Genomic DNA, 24105 nt, shown 5'->3' on the forward strand with positions numbered 1-24105 from the left:
TATTTCGTAAAATAAAAGGAATTTTGAAAATCTTGAGTACACTTTATTTTCCTCGAAAATACTACGTAAGAGTATTTTATTTGTATTCTTCAAATTTAGTTTCTGAGTTCACAATTCTTAATTTTATAATAAAATACAACGATTATATTTTTAGTTGATTATATAATAAGCAGATTTATAGTAAAAATATTTGTTTTTCAATCGTTTTTTGTGAAAATAAAATAGTCTATAACAATTATGTCGTGAGATAATTTATAAAAGTATAACGACCGAGAACTAATGTAATTGTTTGAAACGTAACATTTTATGATTTAATTTGGTACACCTAAAAACATGTATATGAATTAGTAACATTTTTAAAAAGTATTTTTTTGAAAAAAATTCAAGCTGGTAGAAAAGAAAACATCATTATATACGTTATTAATAAACATTATAACTTTAAAACGTACATTTTAGCTTTTAGTTATATAACACTGCGTGTTAACTTTTTATGAGCGATTTTGGGGTATGCCGAGACATTTTATGTCTGACTGATATTTGTTCTTTCGAGTAATGCATTTTGTCTAAAAGTAATTGAACATCGTCCCGATGCACGGTCAACTCTCAGCTTGAACCGAAAACGGAATAACAAAACATTACATCGACGCACGTCCCGCGGAAAACCGACGCTCAACCGAGAAAACCCGTTTATAACGTATACACAAGTACTGTTTTCTTTTCTTTTCTTTTTTTTTTCAATTTTTATTCCTTTTATTTGTTTTCTTTTTTTAATCTAATTCAGACTTTTTTCTAACGATTTCTTCTTTCGCCCTGTATACCCGTGCACAACACGCGATTGTTTCGCACGCGCACGATCGGATACCGTAAGGGAAGGGGGAGAAATCAAACATTGTACAATACATACATAGACATTTATATTTTATAAAATCGAAAAAAAAAAAAAAAAAGAAACAACGAAAACGGAGCGGAGACCGCGAGAAAGAAGTTCGGTCACCGTCGCCGCCCTCGGAGCGAACGTGTTCGTCAGCGGCTGTGCGACGGGAGACGGACAGCGGCCGCGCCTCGCTAACAAGATCTCACCATCAGACTGGGCCCGGGTGCGAGCCGGTGGCCAACGGACGACGACTGCGGGTCCGGCACGAACGTCGTCATGCTGATGGTCACGGAGCTGCTGGTGGTCGGCCGCGCGGCTCGGTTGACGGGACGGTGTCCGGTGTACAGCTCTTGTCAGTCGGGGTCGTGGTGGCAGTCCAGCCACGCAATCGCGGCCACGGCGAACAGCACCAGCGACGTCAACGCCAGGTGGACGACGGCCATCCAGAACAGCGTAGGGTTGGAACTGCGGACAAAGCGACGGCAACGTAAGTATCGTTTAGATACGTAAGATCGGTTCGCGTTTTCGTTCTGTTCGACGGACGGCCGCGGAACGATGGTGGGATAGGGCGGGGGTGGGGGTTGACGATTAGAAAGTGTTGTGCAAACGCGTCCGCAACATTATTATGCAACGTGCATTAATTGTCGGTTATCACGTTGCTAGTGTTTTTACGATTATTTTACTACTAACCCAAGTCCTGTAGCAGAGGCGTGTTTACGAAGGGGGGCTGTTTTCACTCTACAAAACGTAAATTTTAGAAGCTCGTATTATCATCGTTTTATGAAATATTTGTGCCGATTCATTCAGGTTATGTAGTGCAGCTATTAGTTTTCTATTTATATCTAGGTATTTTATTTCATTAATTCTGTAAGACAGATAACATAATAAAAATTAAAACAGTTCACTGAAATTCAGAATTTTTCACAATATTTTTAATTGGTTGAACTGTGTAATTTTGTTGAGAGTCTCAGCCTCGCGAGAAAAAAAAATCTAAATACGCTCTTGCCCCGTGGTACGTTTCTATCCTTTCCCTGAACCAAGGACTTGAAAATAAGTACTACCACTGAACTGACCAAAAGAACGTACAAATGTTTTCACCAAATTTTGAACACGCATAAAAGTACTCTAACATTCCAAATGTCTTGAAAAATCCACCACGTAAATCAAAATGAAAACGGTGTAGAGATCAATAAAATTAGCAAAATAATTGCTATTAATAGATTTTTTCTTCAACACGTAACACGTGTTACTTCAATCTCATTGAATACATCCAATTTGCTTATCGTAATAATTTTTAAGAGTTTAATGATTTTAAATTGGCTTTTAATAATAATATTGAAAAAATAAAAATATTCGTTGCGATTTCGTTAACGTTGCTAAAGCCGACGCCATATTATCAAATTACACGTGGTAGTCAATGTTTACATCATGTGATAATCGGAACAAGCAGCCGGTATTATAATAATAATTTGTAAGACACGAGCTGTACGAGTACGTTTAAATAGACGTCTGTACATGAAATATCGGTCGAGAGAAAATTATTGAAATGAAAATTTCAAATCTGAAACATTTATTGTTCAACGAACGACGATAAATTAGTGATTTGACGTTCACTACAATTATACAAATGTCGGTCGGCGCGTCATTGCATATTATGGTATGTTATCTATTTGTAATGTTCTCACTATGTTTGCGGTCAATTCATTAATTTTCTACAGCCTGGAGTCGACCTATCGACTTTGGTAGTCGTCCCAACTTATCGGGTTCAGAGCACACGATAGTATGGTATGGAAATGCGTCCGAAATATTGATCCAAACGCTCGCATAAGTATGCTCAGATGCTAGAAAAACGAATGATGGAGGAGCTCATCGGACACTAACATACTCACACGGGTACCTACTAACACACAAACACACACACATGCTGTATTTATATAGGGTAAATTTATAGTTTTAATGGTACGGATAAATCGAACAAGCCAATTTAGAATCGGAGGCGTGTTCAGGATCATAATTCAGTACTGGCCCGGTTATGAGAATAAGTATTAATTAATATAATATTTACATTGTTATTTTTTAAAGGAATTTTATATATTTTTTTAAAGTACACTTTGTAGTTAATCATAATATAATATAGTCATGATAACAACTATATAAATAATATTTATTTAGTAAATTGGTTGAATTGGTTGTTCATCACTATTTAAACTTATATCGAGCGCTTAGATGCGTTAGAAATCAAATTAACGTTCAGTTTAGTATTTTGTTCTTGAGGTTCATCTACTATATTGTCCTTTTGAATTAGGAATAGGTTTAAAATATTTGCTAATCATTTTAATATAAAATATTAACAATAAACAAAATACAAGAAACAATTTACAATTCTAAAATATTCAAAAGCGCTAAACGAAAACGTTCACTCACTGGATACGGACTCGGTTGTCAAAATTGACATACTGATATAACATATCATATACCAAATAAATCATACATGATTGTTAATTGTTCGTGGATGCGTGTTTTCCCTGGAAGCGCTTGAAGATCGCCTTTAATTAAATTTATAGTTAGATAATTGTTCAAGACTCGAAATATAATTGACGCACGGCCAATGGGCACTTACAAAGTACACCGATGTATTCTCATTTCAGTATTTCACATTCAGTGCTCGGTGCGTTTAACACAAAAAAAAAAAAAAATCGAAAATTCAAGTTTATAATTTAAAGATATTCATTTAAAATGCATGTTTTGGGTATACTTAATGGTCGAATTAAGGGGTAGACCTGTGCCTATCCGCTGGACACGCCTCCGTGTAGAATGTGATTATCTAAGTAAATTCCATAGAAATATCACAAAATGTTTAATTTGTTTGTAATCTTTTCAAGTCAATATTATCACAGCGCAGGTGAACACATTCGCACATCCGCAACAACTACATCTTTGCGCACCTAGATTTCTCGGTAACGATGTACATGATCGAAATTCGATTGTGGTAATTTTTTATGTGCGAACGGTGTATGCGGTACATGCATTTGTATTGTTTACAATCGACGACGGTGTAGCATGGCAAAACACAACACAGTGAGCAAAATCGAGTGCAGATGGTTTGAAACCGTTAAAACAATTATCGAGCGTGAAGACATTCTTAATACACGGTTATACGATCTGCGCAGCTGTTGAGCGTTAATGTGATATTAACGTCAAAACTTAACCGATAGATTTAATGCGTTCGACCGATTCGAACGAATAGTAATGTTTTCATGCAGAAGTAGAAGTAAACTAATCGAACTTACAATTCTGTAGCGTGTCATATGAACGCGTATATTACACTAGGCACCATTGTAGATTATAGTATATAATGCTTATATATATTTATAGTATATAATATTCTTAAAATTGTTATACTCTCAAGATAGTCATTGCGATCACGATTACAATGCAACATAATGTCTGTATAGTAGTATCAGGGAAAATACTATATTGGATAGGTTAAGGTATTATTAAGTGCATCCTATTTCTTTTCATGATTATTTCGAATATGGTACATATTTATTATTTACCCAAGGATAAAAAGGAAAAAAAATTCAATTTCAATATTGAATATACACGTTGCCCGACTGCGTGTCGTAACGTCTCTTGATTGATTGAAGATTGTTAAGTAGTACGTTTTGATTCATGGAACCAAATCAAGGATAACTTTTATGCCCGGTGACCGTCAACAGTTCAAGTGCTGATAGTGTGAAAATACTATACATCGGTTCGCCTATCATTTTCTTGTCACTTACTTCGTTACATTTCTTGGAATAAACGGATGACACGTGTGTAAATAAGTACGTCAAATGACTTCTCATCTGTGTTCCCCAGACGATTGATGGTAGTTTTTTTTACTTCAGTTAAATGTGTCATATAAAAATATCCACGTTGTACGTTATATTGGATTTGTGTCATTAAAGTGATGATTTAGAGCAAAAAAAAACGAATTTCGTTTACATGTCGAATGTGCATTTGTCACATTTACCATTGTGATGGATTTATTTTCCAATGATTCGCTGTTTGGGGTACTTGTTAATTCTTACCAACAATACGATAGTTTTATCCATGCTACGCACACATCGCTTCGGAAAAATACACTTTAAGATCATATTTCACTCGTTGGAATCTATAATCTCAAATGGCTGAACAATTCTATGATCAGGCAAACCATAAGTTTAGATTTATTAATAATTATTTAAATAGGAGTTAACTATCAGCAACGTGGTACGCAGTAGTATCGAAAAGTTCCAAAAAACATCCAAACGAATATCATTAGATACTACACATTTGACTTGACAATATTAATTTCGTATACTGTTATCGAACATAATTGGGATCCACTATTTGCGCATAACTAAAGATGCTTTGTTACATAACACAAACTACTGGTGCTTAGGTAAGAATAAGCAAATTCAGAAGCATTGCGTAGTCATATTGAACTTTTTGTTGTTTGAGAGAATACATATTTTTATTTTTGTTCGGCAAAGAAAATTATTACCATAGAAATGTATTTTGTTTACTATTAAAACTGTTATTTTTTGAATACAGAAAACGTATAAAATAAGTGTAACATTTTTGAAAATCAAATTGAAACCGTTTGTTTATGTACACAACGAAAAAGTTGTTGAACATATTCGACACATTGAATTTGTAAAAGCAAATAAATAAATACTGTTAAAAAAACTATTGTTTTTCTTTCTATTTATCCTATTTCTATTCTCCAAAACGGTTTGAATGGTTTGAGTAACTAACTATATATTTAATAAACTAAAGCACACTATTTTATTGATCGAATCGATTATGGCTTAGAATGGAATTGTAAGTAGTCTCAATTTGGATAGAAATAGTGCACGGAACAAAAATGTTTAAAAAAAAAAAATAGAATAATATACTACGGTTGTTTGATATTTATGTAAAAACATTAGGTATGGGTTCGTATAGAAATTTTGAAGTTCATATCGCGTTCTGTTGGATCCAAGCAATATTTATGAACCATTATTACAACTAACATTTAAACAATGAGGCGGTTACCGCTTTTGATCGTAAAGCTACTATCAGGGTTATTATATTGTTATGGTTATTGCTATATTTTAAAGCCAACTAGTAAAAGATCAGTTCGGTCGATCCACGCTGCGATACATTTTTTGGATGTTTGTTAATATTTTTGTTTATTTATTTCTTTTTGTAAGTTTGTTTTTTATGTTATAACGTTCAATATACGTATATTGAATTTAAAAATCATGTAATTAATACGATTTTTTAAAAACTCTCCAAAAAAGAGGAATGCTATTTAGCATTTATATGTAAATTGTATTTTCCTCTTAAAAGTATAAAATATGTAAGAAAAATTCAAATTTCGAAGAAAGTCAGCAAGTCAAGGTTTTGCGACAGCAGTACATATATTGTTTGCGAAGAAAAAAGTAATGTAACGTATAACTTTAACTAATTAAGTTTCTGAATTTTAAACTTCAAAGTGATTTACCCAGCATTATAATGTATTCGTATTATATCGAAGCAATTCTATGGAACGTCAAAACAAATACGATCGTATATTTTACCACGTACCGGTTTCACGGTCCTCGGGGATACTTTATTGAATTAATAAAAACAAGTAAGGTAATCAAATCATTAAACGTTAAAAGCTTGAAGAAAAAAATCGAGAAAAGTTTTGTAAAACAGAATCATAAATTGTAAACTAAACAAAAACAACCATTAATAATATTCGTCTGTCTAGAAAAACGTGGAGTACTTTTTTTCTTCAGAACCGCAGATTCAAAAGTAACACGATTTTAAACCTTCTTACAGTACGGACAGTCATCGTTATCATATACCATTACGTTTCTACACGATGAATTTCAAGAGCAGTTAAAATATCGTTTTACCCGCTGGGGTTCACATGTATTGAAGTGTCCGGCAAATACATTTAAACGTCCGATGGTCAAAAATCGTTTCAGCACGTGAGTGAAAGAATCTTACTAATGACCAACAGCATCCCGATACTTCGTTACCGGTGCGCACAAACTAATGGTCTAAGTTATGTTTGGTCAAGGCTCGATATCCGATCATGGCTGGTTACGATTCGTTGCGTATTACACGCGTGCCAGAGTTAATTTTTCATTCAGCGTACACTCGTTTCGGTGATCCATGTTAATCACCATCCGGCCATCGTGTCGTGCAAGTGTTTTCATCGGTACGATACTTTCTAATGGTTAGAAATATAGGTACCATCTGCAGGCCGGTGGTATAAGAAAAGTAAAAAATAACTATATCGGCACACGCTCAATCGAGCGTGGAAAACAAACTTAATTTTTTTTTTTAGTCCTCAGAGTTTGAAAACGTAAACAATTCAAACGAATAAAACCGATGAAGTTCGCTTGGCAATTTTCGTTATAACTTCGCTCATTGTCAGTAATTGTTTGACATTTTACTGGAACTATGTCACTATGTCAGAAACAAAACTGAAACACGACGAAATAGGAAATTAGATTTAGTTTCATAATTTTCGATTTCAATCAAGCTTATGTATGCCCATAGTAGTTTCCGATCTAATTAATTTTTGATCATTATTTGAGTTTAAAGAAAACACGAGTACTATTATAGTTTATAACACGTAATTTCGAGAATGTCAAACTGAAGTGTTAAAGGTGAAATTTAAATGTTTGTTATTAATTGTTTTAGGTAAAATATGAGCACAATAAATTAATTAGATATTTATATCTACGTATATTTTACGTATAAAAAAATAAAAATATTTTATATGATTGATATTAATTTTATTTTTGATAAGATTTAGTTGCTTTATAACGTCATACATATGTGTACGTTCACTATATCACAAAACTGTGGCGTAAACCTTTAAATGTTAGAAATGTCAAAAGTACAGCTGCAACACTAAGATGGACAAGATTCGTCCAAGCTTCATACATCAATCACTATGTAGGTATTGCTATGAACTAGGTACAAAATATCCATCAAATTGTTTTAGGGGGCAGCTGCCTCCTTTGCACCCAGGGATTTGCGCCGCTATCACGATACGTTCATAAGCATTCACTACTTTACTAGGCTAGGCAAGTTGTTTAAAATCATATGTATTTAATTTCACGTTTATGAGCTACCTTTTACAGTCCGTGTATTTCTTTAAATTTTTTTTAATTTGATTTAATAATGAAAAACAAACGGAGTTATATGAACATTTTATTTGTTTATAATTTTTATGCTTGAAAACATATTCAAGGTTCATTTTATTTTCCCTTGAGTTCTTTTTAGATATACATATAATTGCTTAATACTTACGTTTGTTTGTCTCTATAAGTTTTATTTTTCAATAGCGTTTATTAACGCATGCACTTTTTATTCAAATTAATATAGCAAGTTAATATTAATTTAAATTAAAACCATTTGTAAGTATTTCTTTAAAACTGTTGTAATTTGGTAAGTTTGGAAAAAAATAATTATTAATTATTTAATTTCTACAAAAAAAATTAACTTTCTGTTTGAATTTTTTTTTATAAATACTAAGATAATATTTCAAAAGTAAATACAATGTTTTTAATTTATAAACAAGATATGTAATAATATATTTTAAGTTCAAAGCTATTTTATTTATAATTTCTCGAATATTTATGAAATTCTATTAACGTTTTAAAACCAACTTTTACTCTTTTGACCAGATTTTTAAACACATCATATCGATAAACTATTTATTTTCTTTTTATTTCATTAATGTCATTCATCGGAGTCATTTATATTATTGCTTACAGCAGCAAACGTTATAATAAAAAAATTGGGTACCTATATATATTTTATTTTTATTTAAAGTAATGAAATCTCCTTTAATTATTTTTTAATTATTTTCACGAAAATAATATATATTCTTGATATAAATAAACGTATGCAGAAAAAAAAATAAATTAAATGGCTTAATAGATTTCATCGAATAATAAATAATTTGTATGCATATTAATATTATTATTTTTAAAATAAAAATGTTAATCTAGTGGTATAATTTAGATACATTCATCTTCAAAATTAACGATTTATAAATTCGTTAGGTTAGTTAAATAAAAAAAAAACTTTTTAAAATTGAAAAACTGTAATTTACGCGAAATAAAATTACAAATTTTCCATATTACAAGCTTTTTAAGTATTCAATAAACAAAACTCTTATAATATTGTTAAAAATATTTAATTTAGACGTTATTTCTCATAATTATGATGTGAAAGTAGAAATATACCCTTGAATCATTGAAATAGTTTTTAATGTTGTCTTTTTATTTAAGTCCATAAATATTTAAAAACTATTAGATTTGAAAAATTGGGAGTTTGGTAATTAATTCAACTTAAATTAACTCGTTATTCAGCATTTATATGTAAAGCATACATGAAATTAAAAATATAAGTACACGAAAAAATTATATTTTCAAATAGGAACTACATTTTTTTTTTACGCAAATAATTATTCATTTAGACTTCTGGAAAATGTTTTATGTAAAGTAGTAATTACTTTCTTTATATGTGTGTATTTGTCCTCGTGTAAAATCATTGTAAAAATTATTATATAATGTATATTTAAAAAAAAATAATATATATATATGAAAATATATTCTTTGTGATATACATGTAATTAAAAGTACATAATTAGACTATTTAGTGAATATTTTATTTTTTTCTTATAATATTCGATCCATATTAAATACATACGAATGTATGTAATTAAATACATCCATATAAAATACATACAATGCATACATACTCGTATACAATCAAGAAGCCATAAAATACGAGTATTACTTAAAAGAGAATGTTCACGAAATGATAAAAAAGTACTTCATAAAGCCACATGTTAATGTGTTTTTTCCTTATCAAGCTATCATATATACGAGTATAGATTAAAGATATGTTAAAATGCGTTATAAAAAAAAAAATAAAACGTGGAATTTTATTTCAAAATTCATTAACTATGAAAATGAAATGGCTTACAAAATTCTATTATTGCGAAATTAAAACTCCGTGACCATAGAGATGATGATTTAAATATTCATGGTTTGTTTATATTTTATTAAAAGGTAATGCGATTGATTATATGGTTAGTATCCATACAGAAAAAAGAACCTGTTATCGATAACAGCACATAATTTCTAACGTTAGCCACCAGTTTGCTGAAATTCGGCATGAGTAAGTTATTATTATACATTATATATCTCCTTCTTTGAGGTTTTTACAGGCCTTTAAGGCCCATTGCCGTAACAACATATTGTCTCTATTAATCTCTATCCTTTGCACATTCTTCTGTGTTCTTTACATTGAAAAGTTTTAAGTCTTCTTGTAATCTATCCATCCATCGTTGTCTAGGACTTCCTCTAGGTTTCTTAGTGTCGGGTTTCTATTTAGCTATTAATCCATTTATTCCCTCTGATTTCCATACGTGTCCCGCCCAACTTATGCTCATGCTCATTCAGGAATTAAATAATGGTAGGCTTCTTGTAGAGATTATCCAATTCTTCATTGTTTCTCATTTCATACTCTCCAACGTTATTTCTCTTTGGACCGAAGATTTTCCTTAATACCTTTCTTTCGAACACTCCTAACTTTCCTTCATCCGATTTTGTCATGGACTACGTATCACCACATGCATATAGAGTAATTTGTTTACCTATGACTTTGTATAACGTTATTTTAGACATTATTGATAGTAATCTTGATTTGAATATTAGCATTGGACTATAGTAGCATCTATTTGCTGCCATAAGTCATTTTTTAATCTCTTTGTGGTTATTTGTATTTTCAATAATTATCTATATTCTTATATCAAGCTGGAACAAGGGCTGAAATAAAGTTGATGTGATGGATGAGCTAGCCAGCCAAACCGATCTAGAGAAAAACTCGCTGATAAACTCCTTCCTCCGAGCTAGTGTGATAAATGAGCTAGCCAGCTAAACCGAGCTAGAGCAAGGAATCGCCGGTAAATCCTTCCCTTGAGATAACATTATGAATTTCTTGAAATAAATTAAACTGATGTATAGACGTATATGTATTTTGTTACTTTATTTAGTTTTAAACCTTTTCTGAATATACATTTGTTTTTGTCGAGTTAAAGTTATATTACAGATTAATGTATGAGTTTTAAGGTTGATAAAAGTGAAACGGATTAACGTTTCTCGTGGACAGATATTATAGCATTTGTCTAGTGTAATATAATAAAAGTTCAATATTTATTGATCACTGATTGATCTCGTTCTAATTACCATTTGTTTTCTTCTCATATTGGACGTCAGAAATATTATTTCTATACGTTGACTTATCATAAATAATTTGTTTCACATATACAATTATAATATTATATTACTTTTTAATCAAAGCCTTATAAAACGAACAATTTAATTATCTTTTTAATTAAATTGTAAAAAAAACGATAGTTACAGTGTAGACTACTATAATAATCCCGATACCTTTGGAATAAAAAACACATTTTTAGTAAAAAAAACAAAATTAACTTTAGTTTGGTTATTTTAACTCAATATTGATTAAGTTACTGAACTCAGGAAATAAACTAATTTAGTAGATCCGTGTATTCTGTTTTTATCAGATACTTTCGTCGTTTAACTATGCACGAAAATAAGTTTTGAGATAATATTAGAATAAACTCGCTTATAAATTGATTGGCAAAATTATTCTTCTATCTATAAAACTGAATATGATATTCTTACCGATCATAATAAGTAAATTTTACAATACTATAAATTGTAACTGGATCAGTCATAATTATTCCAAGTTTATCAAAGCAAATATTGTTTTTATCATTATCTTGAATAATCATAGACGGTTGGCTAGAGTGATAGTTGTTATCAATACTTATACGATCGCCACAGAATTGCTGAAGTCATCTTTAATCTACAGTATCCATTTCATATGCATAATTTAACATGACATGAATTTCAAGTATTGTTTTACCATGAATCGTTTCGATTTTAATGTATGCGCGTTGTTCGAAAACAGAAATGTGAGCCGACGAATTGTTTTTACTTTCGTAATCGCTCTCGCACACATCATTATATCTGTAGAAAAATGAATGATTTTTTTTTGACTTATATTGAATAAACCGTTTTAAATAATTGCAAGCAGGGAAATATTAAAACAGAATGTTTTTGTGTTATCATTTAATCTTAGTATTAAATAATTACTATAGAATATTTATTACTGACAACACTGTAAACTGTTTTCAACATCATCAAACAGGTCACTTCTCAATGTAAGAACATACCCGATCAAATTAATATTATCAATAATATTAAAAACAAAATTATAACCCTCAATTCATCCCAACTATCAAATGTAGATCTAAATTTATCTTTTCGCATTTGACACTTAATAATACAAATTCAAACTTCACCCATAAAACAGATATACTCAATCAAAACCAAGTACAAGATAAAGTTGATCAACCATCTAATTACCTCCAAAATACAACATCACTAGTCGACAAACTTAAATTAAACCACGGGAAATACCACCATTTCTTGTTGAGTTTTAGCAGATTATTCTAAAAAAGAAACGTTGAATACCACATATAAAAATTTATTTAACGATATTTTGGACGCTTCACCTTCCAGCTCACAAATGTATACCGATGCATATAAAACCAACTATGGGGTTGGAATTGTTATCATATACAATGACTTACCCACATCATACAGATTATTAGAACAAGATAGCATTTATACAGCGGAGCATATAGAGCTCTTAGAAAGAGTTCATGTAGCCACTGAATCAATCGATTTGAATATTAATATTCTTAATGATTCACTTGGCGCGCTAAAAAATATTAAGTATAATTTTCATTCCAGTATTCTAGCAATCAAAATTAGCAACTTAATATATGAATCCAATAAAAACATAAGATTCATATGAACTCCAGGTCATTGCCGGATTTTAGGCAACGAGAAAGCTGATTCGATAGGAAGACAAACAGTCAATAATTCTATTATAAAAACTTTCCTATTAAACTCTCCTATTTTTCTCTAATTGACATACATAAGAATGTAAACAACTACTGTATTAATTTACGGTAAATCGAATGGAGATAAACGCCTTATAAAAGTTTCGAGAAGTAAAAAAATGCTACCACTAACAAGTCAAAATCCCAATAACTCAATCGTTAAGATGAATCATTAATAGACTTCGAATCGGTCACTCGAAAATTTCTCATGGCATAAGAAGAGAAGTACTAGTATTATGCTAAACATTTGGCGAACTCTTTTCCGTCAAACATCCTCTCATCCACTGTCGAACTTACACAGAATTAGGAAATAATCATGAAATTCCTGAGAAAATCTACGAATATCTTGGCCTCAATGAAGATAACCTCAAAAAATTATTTTATTTCTTAATGATATTGATATATATAATTGTATTTAATATCCTACCATGATTCATATGTACCAATTAAAAAAGAAACCTGTACGTCTAAATTAAGTATAAATCATATAAGCTAATAACCTCAGTATTTGAAGTTGTACCATGAATAAAAAAAAATTAAAAAAATATTTCCGAACAAAAAAAAAAATCTACTCTTACGGTTAAACTCAATTATAAGAATGCTTAATAATTTTTAGCAATTGCAGTTAAGTCAAGCACACCATTTGCAATTATCATGTAAAACCGCAACTTTTTCGAAGTAATTTTACAGTCGGTTACGAAAACCAGTAAAATGATAATTAAGTTAACAGTTAATGATGAAACGTTACTATCACCCAATGAATGTTAATTCAATTAAAGAGGCGTATATTCGTGATGTAATAATAAATAGTATTCCAGATATGGTAAACCTTTGCATTTAAATTTACTTGAAACTGTGCCAAATTTAAAGGTTGGTTTTAGGAAGATTTAGTGTTTTAACTTGAAAACCCGCATAAAAGATGTGAATGAGTAGTAATATCAAGCAAAATAGTAAGAATAAATAATATTTGATTTTCATACTAACTACGAGTACAATTCATTGTATTCATATTGTTTTCTAAAATTAATTTTTGGATTAAGAATCGTCTACCTTTTAGACTAGCGTTATATGATTGAAACACGACAAGTTATCTTCACGATTACTGAAAATTTTCCAATACTGTCATAATTGATTAATTATACTCGATTTTCTTTCATTTTTTAAATTTTTGTATGAATTTTACATCAAATGTTTAATTGTGATCATTATCTTCCATGATTTTATTAAATATAATATCTACGATCAGTTTAGTAACATTGATTAGATCCAAGGGTTGACTGAAGCGGGAATCGGTTATGGTTTGTTCACTATTCTAAATTTGTAAATAGTCGCCCAAATGGAAAATATAGCTTTAACTAAAATGATTAATTTTAACTATTGGTTTAGTTAGGATATTAAAATTCACAAATACTTGGTAAATGCACTTGTATTATGAAATGACAAATTAACAATATTTAATTTAAAGCGATTTACTCAATTTGAATTACAGCGCAAATTTATTTTATAGTAGTTAAACCTACATAAACGTCTAATCCAAATACTTGAAAATACCTTAATTTGTACTTTACGTTAAAACAATAATAATTTAAAGTTAATATTAGCGTTAATGCTGTTTGATTATTTACCATGGTGGTAAATCGTCGATTTGTCATTAATATACAGTGGATGGAAAAAACGGTTTTTTTTTAAGACTATCTTTTAACTGAACATTTTTAACTCCATTAAATCCCAGTTATATTAAGAAATTAAATATTTATTTATAAACATTTAACAGACAAATGAGATAATCGATGAAAATTTTACTATGAAATATAGCTTAACCTAATATTACTCGGTGGTCATTAAAACCGCACACTTACCATTCATAACCTCACATTTTACATCGTTCAATACCGCACATATTTATTCTATTGTTAAAAAGGGAAATTTGAAAGATCGGTAGTTCAAAACCGCACATATTTGGTTTACAGTTCCTTTCTCTTTGCATACTTTGCATGTACAGTTCACGTTGCCGGTTTCGTATGAGTCTCACACAAAATTTTTTTTTATCCTGGGGCCCACTTTGGGTGATGTTACATAGCAAATCGAGGGATATTTTTGTTTTTAACTGCCCGACAAAGTGAGTGGCCCCACTCGGTCTCGAGGTGCACTCATGTTATTTTAGATAAATATTTACGTAATTGATATATATATATATATATAAATTTGTGCGGTATTGAACGGTTTAATTTGGCGAAAATATGTGGGATTAGGATATAAAAGAGTGCGATTTTGAATGATGCTTTGTTTTGAACCTGTTTTTGAAAGTGCGCAGTTATGAACAACGCCCATATTACTTGACTCCTAATAATTTATGCAGCAGGTCAAGAATTTTACATTTTGGCTCAGTTTATCATTAATTTTATTTTATTGAATTTCAATTTGGGATGTAAAATTATTTAACTATTGTACATGATATAATCGATAAATTAAGTATTTTGAAAATAGATATTCAATGATGGTACGTGGAACGCGTATAACTATTGTTTTTTTATTTTATACGTTTAATATACATTTTTCGAAAGTTTTAATAATGCTGTAAAATGAAATAACCTCTGCAATATTATTTTAGTCTTGCATGTGTGTAAGACTGTAAATTTAAGTATATCATGTTATTCAGTAGCTTATATTGCAACAAAATATTTTGCGTTTACTATCAAATTTATATGTAAAAATATTATTTGCATCCTAGCGTGAATTTTATTTTCATAAATCAAAAGTTTAATTTTATAACGAACTTACATCACTGTAAAAAAATATAATTATCTGCTGCACTCCTTTGTGTAACTTACTCACACCATGATTGCTAACGCGTAATATTGGTAAGAATCTAATACCAACTTAAAAGTATAATGCCAATGTAGTACGTATATTTGATTTGTTATTAACACGTGATATACAATTTAAGAATATTGAAATATTAGTGTTGATTAAACATTAAAAATAATAACAAATAAATTGTAATCATCAATAGTGAACTGTATTGTAATAGTTGTGATTATTTTTAAATGTCGAATGTAACCTATCTGTAATAAGAAATTCGTGGACCAGTTAATTTAATAAGTTTTTAATCATCTGTTTACGAGTACACTTGTTCAACTCAGATTGTTATTTTAACGAGAGACCGACAAACAACAAATATTTATTCTTAAATATAAACTTTTGTCAGTTTTTTTAAAAACAAGTAAGGTATACAACCGTTTACCGTCAATTATACCATATCTTAAGGTGATATATTAATTTTAAATATAATTCTTATTATTACTATTATTATCATCATTAATTTTGTAATTCCGATTATTACTGTTGGTTAAACAAGAACCAAATTTATTAGCTTAAAATTGTTGTAAAAAAACAACAGATAGGTTATAAACAATAACAGTTTAAAAATCTTAGATCACGGTTTGGAAAATCCATGAGCTAAAACTTAAAGCGACAAAATCAACGATTTGTCCTTTCTATAGTTGCTTACACAAAATGAGAAATATTTGTATTTGATATTTAAAATTGGAATTAATGATGTGTTTTTAATACCATTATATCATTATAAAAGAATATACAAGTTATCTTCTGAAGAATAATATGTGATTAAAAATTGTATTTGTTTTTGTATTTAATTGAAATTATTAAAAATTAAAAGTTAAAATATAATATTATATATATATTTATGAATATTATCTATAAGTTATATGAAAATATATTGTTATTGAAACAGTTCATTGTAATGGAAAACAAATTAAAAATGATTCGCACACGTACAGACATTATTGGAATTGAGTCGTATAAAAAAATATATTTTTCCACTCCCATATAAATTGCAACATTCTTGTACGGAAAAATTATTTGTATAGGTACAACTTTATTGCATGAAGTGGACAGGTGGTTATCACGACAACGAACACATCTTGGGGGGTGGTTACAATAAGATTTGGTGTGTCCAAACTCTTGACAGCGGAGACATTGTATTGTTAATTTGTTGAAACGAGGTTCTTCGATTTTTATTTTTGTGTAGTACAAAAAACTGATCGAAAATATGTCTTTATTGTTGATGACTGGCTCCAAGTCAATTAAAAAGAGCGGGAGAGGAAGTTTTGTGTTACGTTGGAGAACATTGGTGATATTTCTGGTTGTATGACCGTGAGCAAGTAATTCATTTTTAATTTCTTCTATTGGTGTAGTGTGGTGGAGATTTCTCAGTATTACACGATACGCTCTATCTTGTTTCAGTTGGTATGTATGGAAATCTGCTTTGGAATCTTGCAGAAATTTGATGACCGAGTGGTACGAATCTGCTGAAATAGTGGAAAGTTTTACGCCGTTAGTTGAGCTTTTGCATGAGAAATGTTCACCTTTAATTAACTTTTTGATGGAGTTACAGAAAGCATTGAAGTCATTAACTACGCGAATGAATATTGGTGGAGGTGGCTTGATAACAGGTGTGGTTGTTTCAGGTTCTAAATCCATCTCGGTTGATTGGTTGTCGTTTTGTTTTTCCGAGGGCTTGGTGTAGTTTGAAAACAGTGAGAATCGATTTGATGAAACAAATGTTTTACTTTGTTGTGAAGGAGAGTTAGGTGAGTGGGACAGCGAATGTTTACTATTTCTACTATTTTTATTAATTTTCACAGTGAACCCGTCGGTTTGGTCGGAAATTTGTTGAGAAGTGACATTATTATTTGACACACTCTGTAGACGAGATTTCTGTATTATTAATGGTGGGACGGATTTAGATTGTTGATTATCTGGCATGGTGTATGACGACGGTACGTTTTGCCGGTAGATAACGGAGAAGCCTGATAAGGCTGATCGTGCGGCACTGCGGCCGTCCAACGACCGCCGGCCGTGCTATTTTGATATAACCATGACGATAATAATTAGGTTGTAATAATTAAGTTTGTTACCTAATATGGACCGGAGGCGCTCCTTTTCAATGGCTTGAAGTTTGGTTTGGCAAGTCAGAAGAATGACACTTTGTTGAACTTGTGGAATGTTTTTTTTTAAAAAACGGACTATAACTTTGTAAGTTATTACGAAAAGAAGGATAAACAGCGAGACACGATGTTTCATTATCAACGGTCGTATCGTGAATTTCTTCATACATGATAGTTGTGTGACTATATAATGTCGGTTGTAAAACTGCACGATTTTTATTATATTTTATATTATTGCCGCGTTTAATAACACGGTACGGCTGATAAAACAATATTGAATGATTTGAAAGTGGAGTGGAAAAAAAATGAGATAGGAAAAGGGGGAGAAGAGTCATCTCGTTTGAAATGTATTTAATATTAAACTTTCGAACTGCAGTTATCGCGGTTGCGATCGCAGTAGAATATTATTATTGGACTATAATGATGCGGATTTTATAAAACCCATTAATATATTTGCATAATTAGGCTTGTAATATGAGCCACTGTTTGCGACGTAGGTTATTACATAAAACTTGCCTCCAACGTAATTCCACAACTGAGGTGACCATATACGAGTACGCAAAGTTGTAATGAAAGACCTATTAGACAGATGGTTGTAATATTTTGTCTGAAACAGACAACGATTTTGCGTGGCATTAAATGTATACGAGCGAAAAACAAAAACCAAGTTTTTAACACGTATAACGTGTCGTATTATTCTAAAATGTATAAATCGCGATAAAACTGTTCCCATGGATTTCCCGAGGTCCTTTAAAATTATACATCGTGACGTTTTTTAAAAAAGGTTGGTTTCCCACCGTGTCGAAATTATTTATATACAATATTATATCCGTTGAATGTTCTAAAACATCCTCGTTGTGTTTCCTAACATTTAATCGTAATGTTAAATAAACGAAAACAGTCACCAGTGTTATCCAGACAGATTATTTTATTTATTTTTTTTTTCATCCTCGTACAATCTCTGAAAAACCGTATAAAAACGCCAACACGCGTTTTTGTGCGATTTAATTTTCCCATTTTTATTTCTATTTAGTTTTTGTCATCCAATAATTCACAGTAAACTTCGAAAGTACGAACTGAATGATGTTTTTTGTATTAGTTTCAAATTAGATTTTTACATCTGATGTTTATGTAACTGATAAATATATTATGATAAACTGTATCAAAATAATATAATACAAATGATATCATAATAAAATATGATAGTAAAACATATACACAGCTTACGGTATGTGCTCAATTTTCGTTCTACGAAGTTGCTCCATGAAAATGTTAGTGCAGACCTACTGTCAAAATTCAATATTTTAAAACAAATATGTATATTGTTTGGTATGTTAAGATTTAAAAATATTTATTATTAAAATTTCTATTTATTTTATTATTATAATACTATTATATATATATATATATATATATTTATATAAAATTCAAATTTGATAGTTGTATATACTCTATAAAACCGTTGTAATTTAAATTATTTTGTACTCTTATATTGGGAAGTAAACTGTATCTATAGGCAACTTATACAGTATAATTGGTTTTCTTAAAATAAAGTTTATATATATATATTATATATATATATATATATATATATATATATATTACACTATATTATAGTTCTTGTTATAATATTATATTCTTGTATGGTTGAATAATAAAAGCTATTTAAGATTTAATAAATATAAACTAAACTTATCAAGCTGATATTCGAAATAAATTTAATTTATTGTTAACACATTTAATAAATTAGAAATAAAAATTTAATATATTTATACGAGAATATTCATAAATTAATAATATATATTATATAAATATCACTCACTCACTGCTGATCGTTACATCTAAAAAATGACAAAACGTGTAAACTTGAAATTTTACATAGTGGTTTCTCTAATACTCTAGACGTGCAATAAGAGAAGGTATAATTATTTTAATTTTTTATTAGGGAAGAAAAAAAAATGATCATATTTTTCGAAGACCATTGATAATTACGAAGAATGTTCAGCTAAAATATATTTACGACTAATGGATAAATTGTGATATGTAATTCCTCGAAACATACCATTTGTAGATTTATTATTTTATCTTCTACCGTGCACGTGATATGAGAATTACATAGGAGTACCTTTTTTGGTATATATTATATATTTAGGATTTCAATAGATGTACTTTAAATCGAAATATTCAGATTTTCTTTTTTTTTTCTTTGTATACGAAAAAAAGTTATTCGTCTACACCCTTAAGATGAACACATCGGTTAAAAAAAAACTTCGTTCATCACTAGGATATTGCATGCAATAATACGCAAGTGTCGTAAGCTTAGAGGATTGCAGCAGAGACAATTTAAGACCCGTCCGTCGAACAAAAAAATTAAAATATGATAATTTATCGATTTATTATATGCTCACCATTTCTGCAATATAACAAAATAATATATTGTTGCGTAGATAAGATGCATCGTGAACAGGAAGTTTTCTGCGTCGACTCGTGTCGGATGCGTGTGAATGGAATAATTAGACGGTGGTCGGTAAATTATCGTGACTGGACTGTCACTGATTTAAAACGATAAAATTTGCTCTCAAATCCTAGTGAGTTTACGCTAAAATATTAAATATTGAATGGAAAAAATCCTTAAATTTAGATATTTTGACTTCTGATTTTAAGATTGCTGAGTCTTCGCCGAGAAAGTGCTTTAATCTAGTGACGTTTTCTGACTGTTTTTCACGAATTAAATGACACTCCATTATAACCGTATCTTAAGTAAGTTGTATATGAGAGCCACAGGTGCAAATTGCCCAATTTTTTTAATGGTTAGACCACAAGCCCCTTTAACTATTAAATTTATAAAAAAAAAAAAAAAAATAATTTAGTAAAATTTCTTATAACTGACTTAATAATTCATTTGGGGTACATATGGAAGTAATTTTAGGGTCAAATCAATTGCTCCTAATGATTCACCCAATTTTGGACAACAATATTAACTTTTTTTATTCTTTGGGTTTAAAATCTGTTTTAAATATAATAAATTAATAAATAGTATATACCAAATGTCTGTCATAGTGCGATTAAATATTATTATGTATAGTATAAAAATAGTCATGGAAACTTCGTTAATATGGTTAAAAACTGGATAATATGTTTTTTATAATGGCAATAAAAACACCAATGTATTACGGGCGAGAAGTTACGAGAAGAAGTACCCAACAAGAGAAAATACTAAAATCGAAAATGGGAAAAGCGTATAAGACTACGTGTGAGCGAAAAAACCCGGCAAGGTTAAACGCAGCTTTTGTTCGGTTGTCGATGGTAGAACGTGAAGGTGATGACTCGGCGTAAATTTAGTCGGATATAAGCCAGGGATAAAGAAAAACTCCATTCCGCGAAGTATAAAATATCGTTATGTGGATTCGTAGCAGTTTGATAAGACAGTAACGGACCGTTTCATACGATTTAGACTTGCATACGATCCCTAGCGTGTGTTCCTTAGAGACAGCACTTCCTACATCTATATATGGGTCGATCATGAATAAACGACATGCGCACATATTAACTCTATGCACTTGATTAAGGTTGTTGGTAAAATGGCTGATACGAATGCACAATAAGTTTTTCACTAGATTTATTTTACAAGCGAATTATTTTGATACCCTTTACTAATTATTGAAGAGTTATAGATGGTGAAAAAACGTTCACGTGACTATTTGAAATTATGAAAATGAAGAGTTGTGATTATAAAAGCTTTTCAATAGGTTTTATTCGTATTGCTTACATTTATAGCGATTGGAATTTCGGTTATCGCAAGATCGTCATAACATGTTCAAGAATATTTTCTCTTGTTTGACGAATCATAACAATTTTTCGGTTAGTTGCGTATCAGTACCGTTTGTTTTATTAAATGCAAAATAGTTTATCCTGCATCATACTGGGCGTCGTTCACGATTTTTTTATATTTTACAGATGATGTTGATAACGATAGAAAAATTCATATTACAATTAAAGATATTTTTACAACGATAAAATAAAATAATGTCCAAAAAATTATGGACCTAGGTGATATCTTTTAACGAATAAAAAATCGACTCGGACCGTTGTGCAAAAATGTTTATAAACGCATGTAGCCCAATTGTGGCAACAATAGTTAATATATTTGTAGAAATCATAACACCGCTATCGCCGCGACTATAAGTTTTGATGGTCGACGGGCCCGACTAAGTCATCATCGACCATCCTATTAAACATATACATATTCACCGGTAATAATAATTTTATTTAAATATGTTAAATAATTATTACCGGTGTATTAGAACGATAAATTTAAATTTATGTTTATCGTTTTTCTTGTATATTGTGAGTTATGTAATCGAAAAGGCCGACGAGTGTGTGTTAGTATTGTATGTTATTTTATATTTTTATTGGTCTCGAGTCAGCTACCGTTCGTGAAAGTCTGATTTTCGTATTATCGTCACCTTATTTTTATAGTCATAGATGATTGATACGTGCACTAATCGTCTTTGAGTTTTTGGCAGTTATTGTTATATCACATTCGGTGATTTTTTTAATATTATTTTTTTATGTGCTGGTGTGAAATTGTTTATTTAGTGTTAAGCGGTAGACCAGTCTACGATCCACAACACTGTGAGTTTCCTTTTTTATTTATTTATTTGTATTTTAAACATCGTTGGGCCAGAAAGGCCAATTATAATTATTATTTGCTTACATTATTATTTGTTATGCCAACCTATTATCGTTACTTGTATTATTTTAAATTATTTAATCGTATTGTTGCGAATGATGTCTAATATTTTGTATTATTATCATCTATTCAATTCGTAACAGCGATACATGCTACGTCGTTTTACTAGTTTTTAAACACTTAAACACATTACCGCCAATATAAGTTAATATTTGCGCGGCAAACTCAACCACTACTATTCGATACGTACACCACTACACAAACACGATCAGTCGGTGCCCTGCACAAACACATTTAAATTAGCTAACATAACGTCATCATTTAAAAAGTAGCCGATAGGTGTGCCATACTGTCGTAAAATTAACAAGCGGTTGACCACAACATCAATCGTATCGATGTAATGTAATACAGAAAAAACACAACCTACAACCTAGTAGTACCTACTCGGACGGTTGTCGTTTAAACTTTGTTAAATTGGCGTCAGAACACGAACTGTAAGTATATTATCGTATGACTTGTTGCATAATATTTCGGCGAAATTAATCGTACGCGTGGCGCAAGGACGCGGGTAACAGAGACATTTCGAACGTTACGTTTTACGTTTTACCGGTGGTGTAGATTATACGAGACCATCCGTCCTCGGACGAATCGATCGCTCGACATGTTGTACAATTCTGCTCGCCTGAGGCTAAAATAAATATTATAAAATAAAATAAATAAAATAAAAATCATTTTTCGTACTGCACACTTGAGGATTTTGTTATACTCCCCTTTCAAACGTCAACACTAATGAGTAACACAGTTAAAATAGTTGGTATTTTAGATTTTGCTGATGATACATCTTGGAATTTTAAAAATACGTAAGATAATTTAATAAAAAAAAATTAAAGATAAATACGATAATATGAAGTATTGAACCACAACACACTTTTTAATTTCGTATAACACACATAACATTTCGTATTACACAAAGTTCGTCGTACTACACACAGTTTTAGTCCCTGCTGCTCGCTGTTTAAAATGTTAAAAACTTATAACCGAACATTACGTTCGTCCATTGACTCGTGTGTATCGGATTCGTATTTAATTTGACCGAAACATTTTGTTCAAAAACGCACCAGAGTAAGGTACGGATTTTTTACTGCAAATCTTTTTACCGGGTTGGTAGCTCTCACGACCGCCATACGCGCAGTGCGTTTTCGCGGAGGACGTGGGAACAATGAGAAATATTGTTTTTTTTTTTTTTTTTTTAGCTAAATGCCATTTCTTTTGTTCAGAAAGCCATCGGTGAGGTTTACTTTTCTAGCCACGATCGACCGCGTGGTGTGCGCTCGTCACCACAACTTAACCGCGAAGCGCACGTTTATCGATAACATTTTTCTTCCCGTGTTGAAAACGATAATCGCGATCGGACGAGCGGACAACATTAACGCGTTTTTCGCGGTCGCATTACGGTTTTAAGTAGGGATTTGCGGAAAGGCAGAAAATGTGTTCAAGTCCACTGTCATCGCACGATGTGAATTCTAAATGTAATTTTTTCTTC

General features: G+C 30.6%; 1 protein-coding gene across 4 annotated transcripts in view; it reads right to left on the bottom strand.

The window, feature by feature from the left end:
• Positions 1–245: 245 nt before the first annotated feature.
• Positions 246–24105, bottom strand: part of LOC112692281 — a 214753-nt gene continuing 190893 nt past the window's right edge. For all 4 annotated transcript variants that reach the window (XM_025566902.1, XM_025566900.1, XM_025566901.1 and 1 more), the window contains one exon: positions 246–1339. In XM_025566902.1, the coding sequence (XP_025422687.1) occupies positions 1228–1339 (112 nt within the window). In that variant the 3' untranslated portion in view covers positions 246–1227. The remainder of the gene's footprint in view (positions 1340–24105) is intronic.

This window comes from Sipha flava, unplaced genomic scaffold (assembly GCF_003268045.1).
Source record: "Sipha flava isolate LNK unplaced genomic scaffold, YSA_version1 72_pilon_pilon, whole genome shotgun sequence".
Taxonomy (NCBI): Eukaryota; Metazoa; Arthropoda; class Insecta; order Hemiptera; family Aphididae; genus Sipha; species Sipha flava.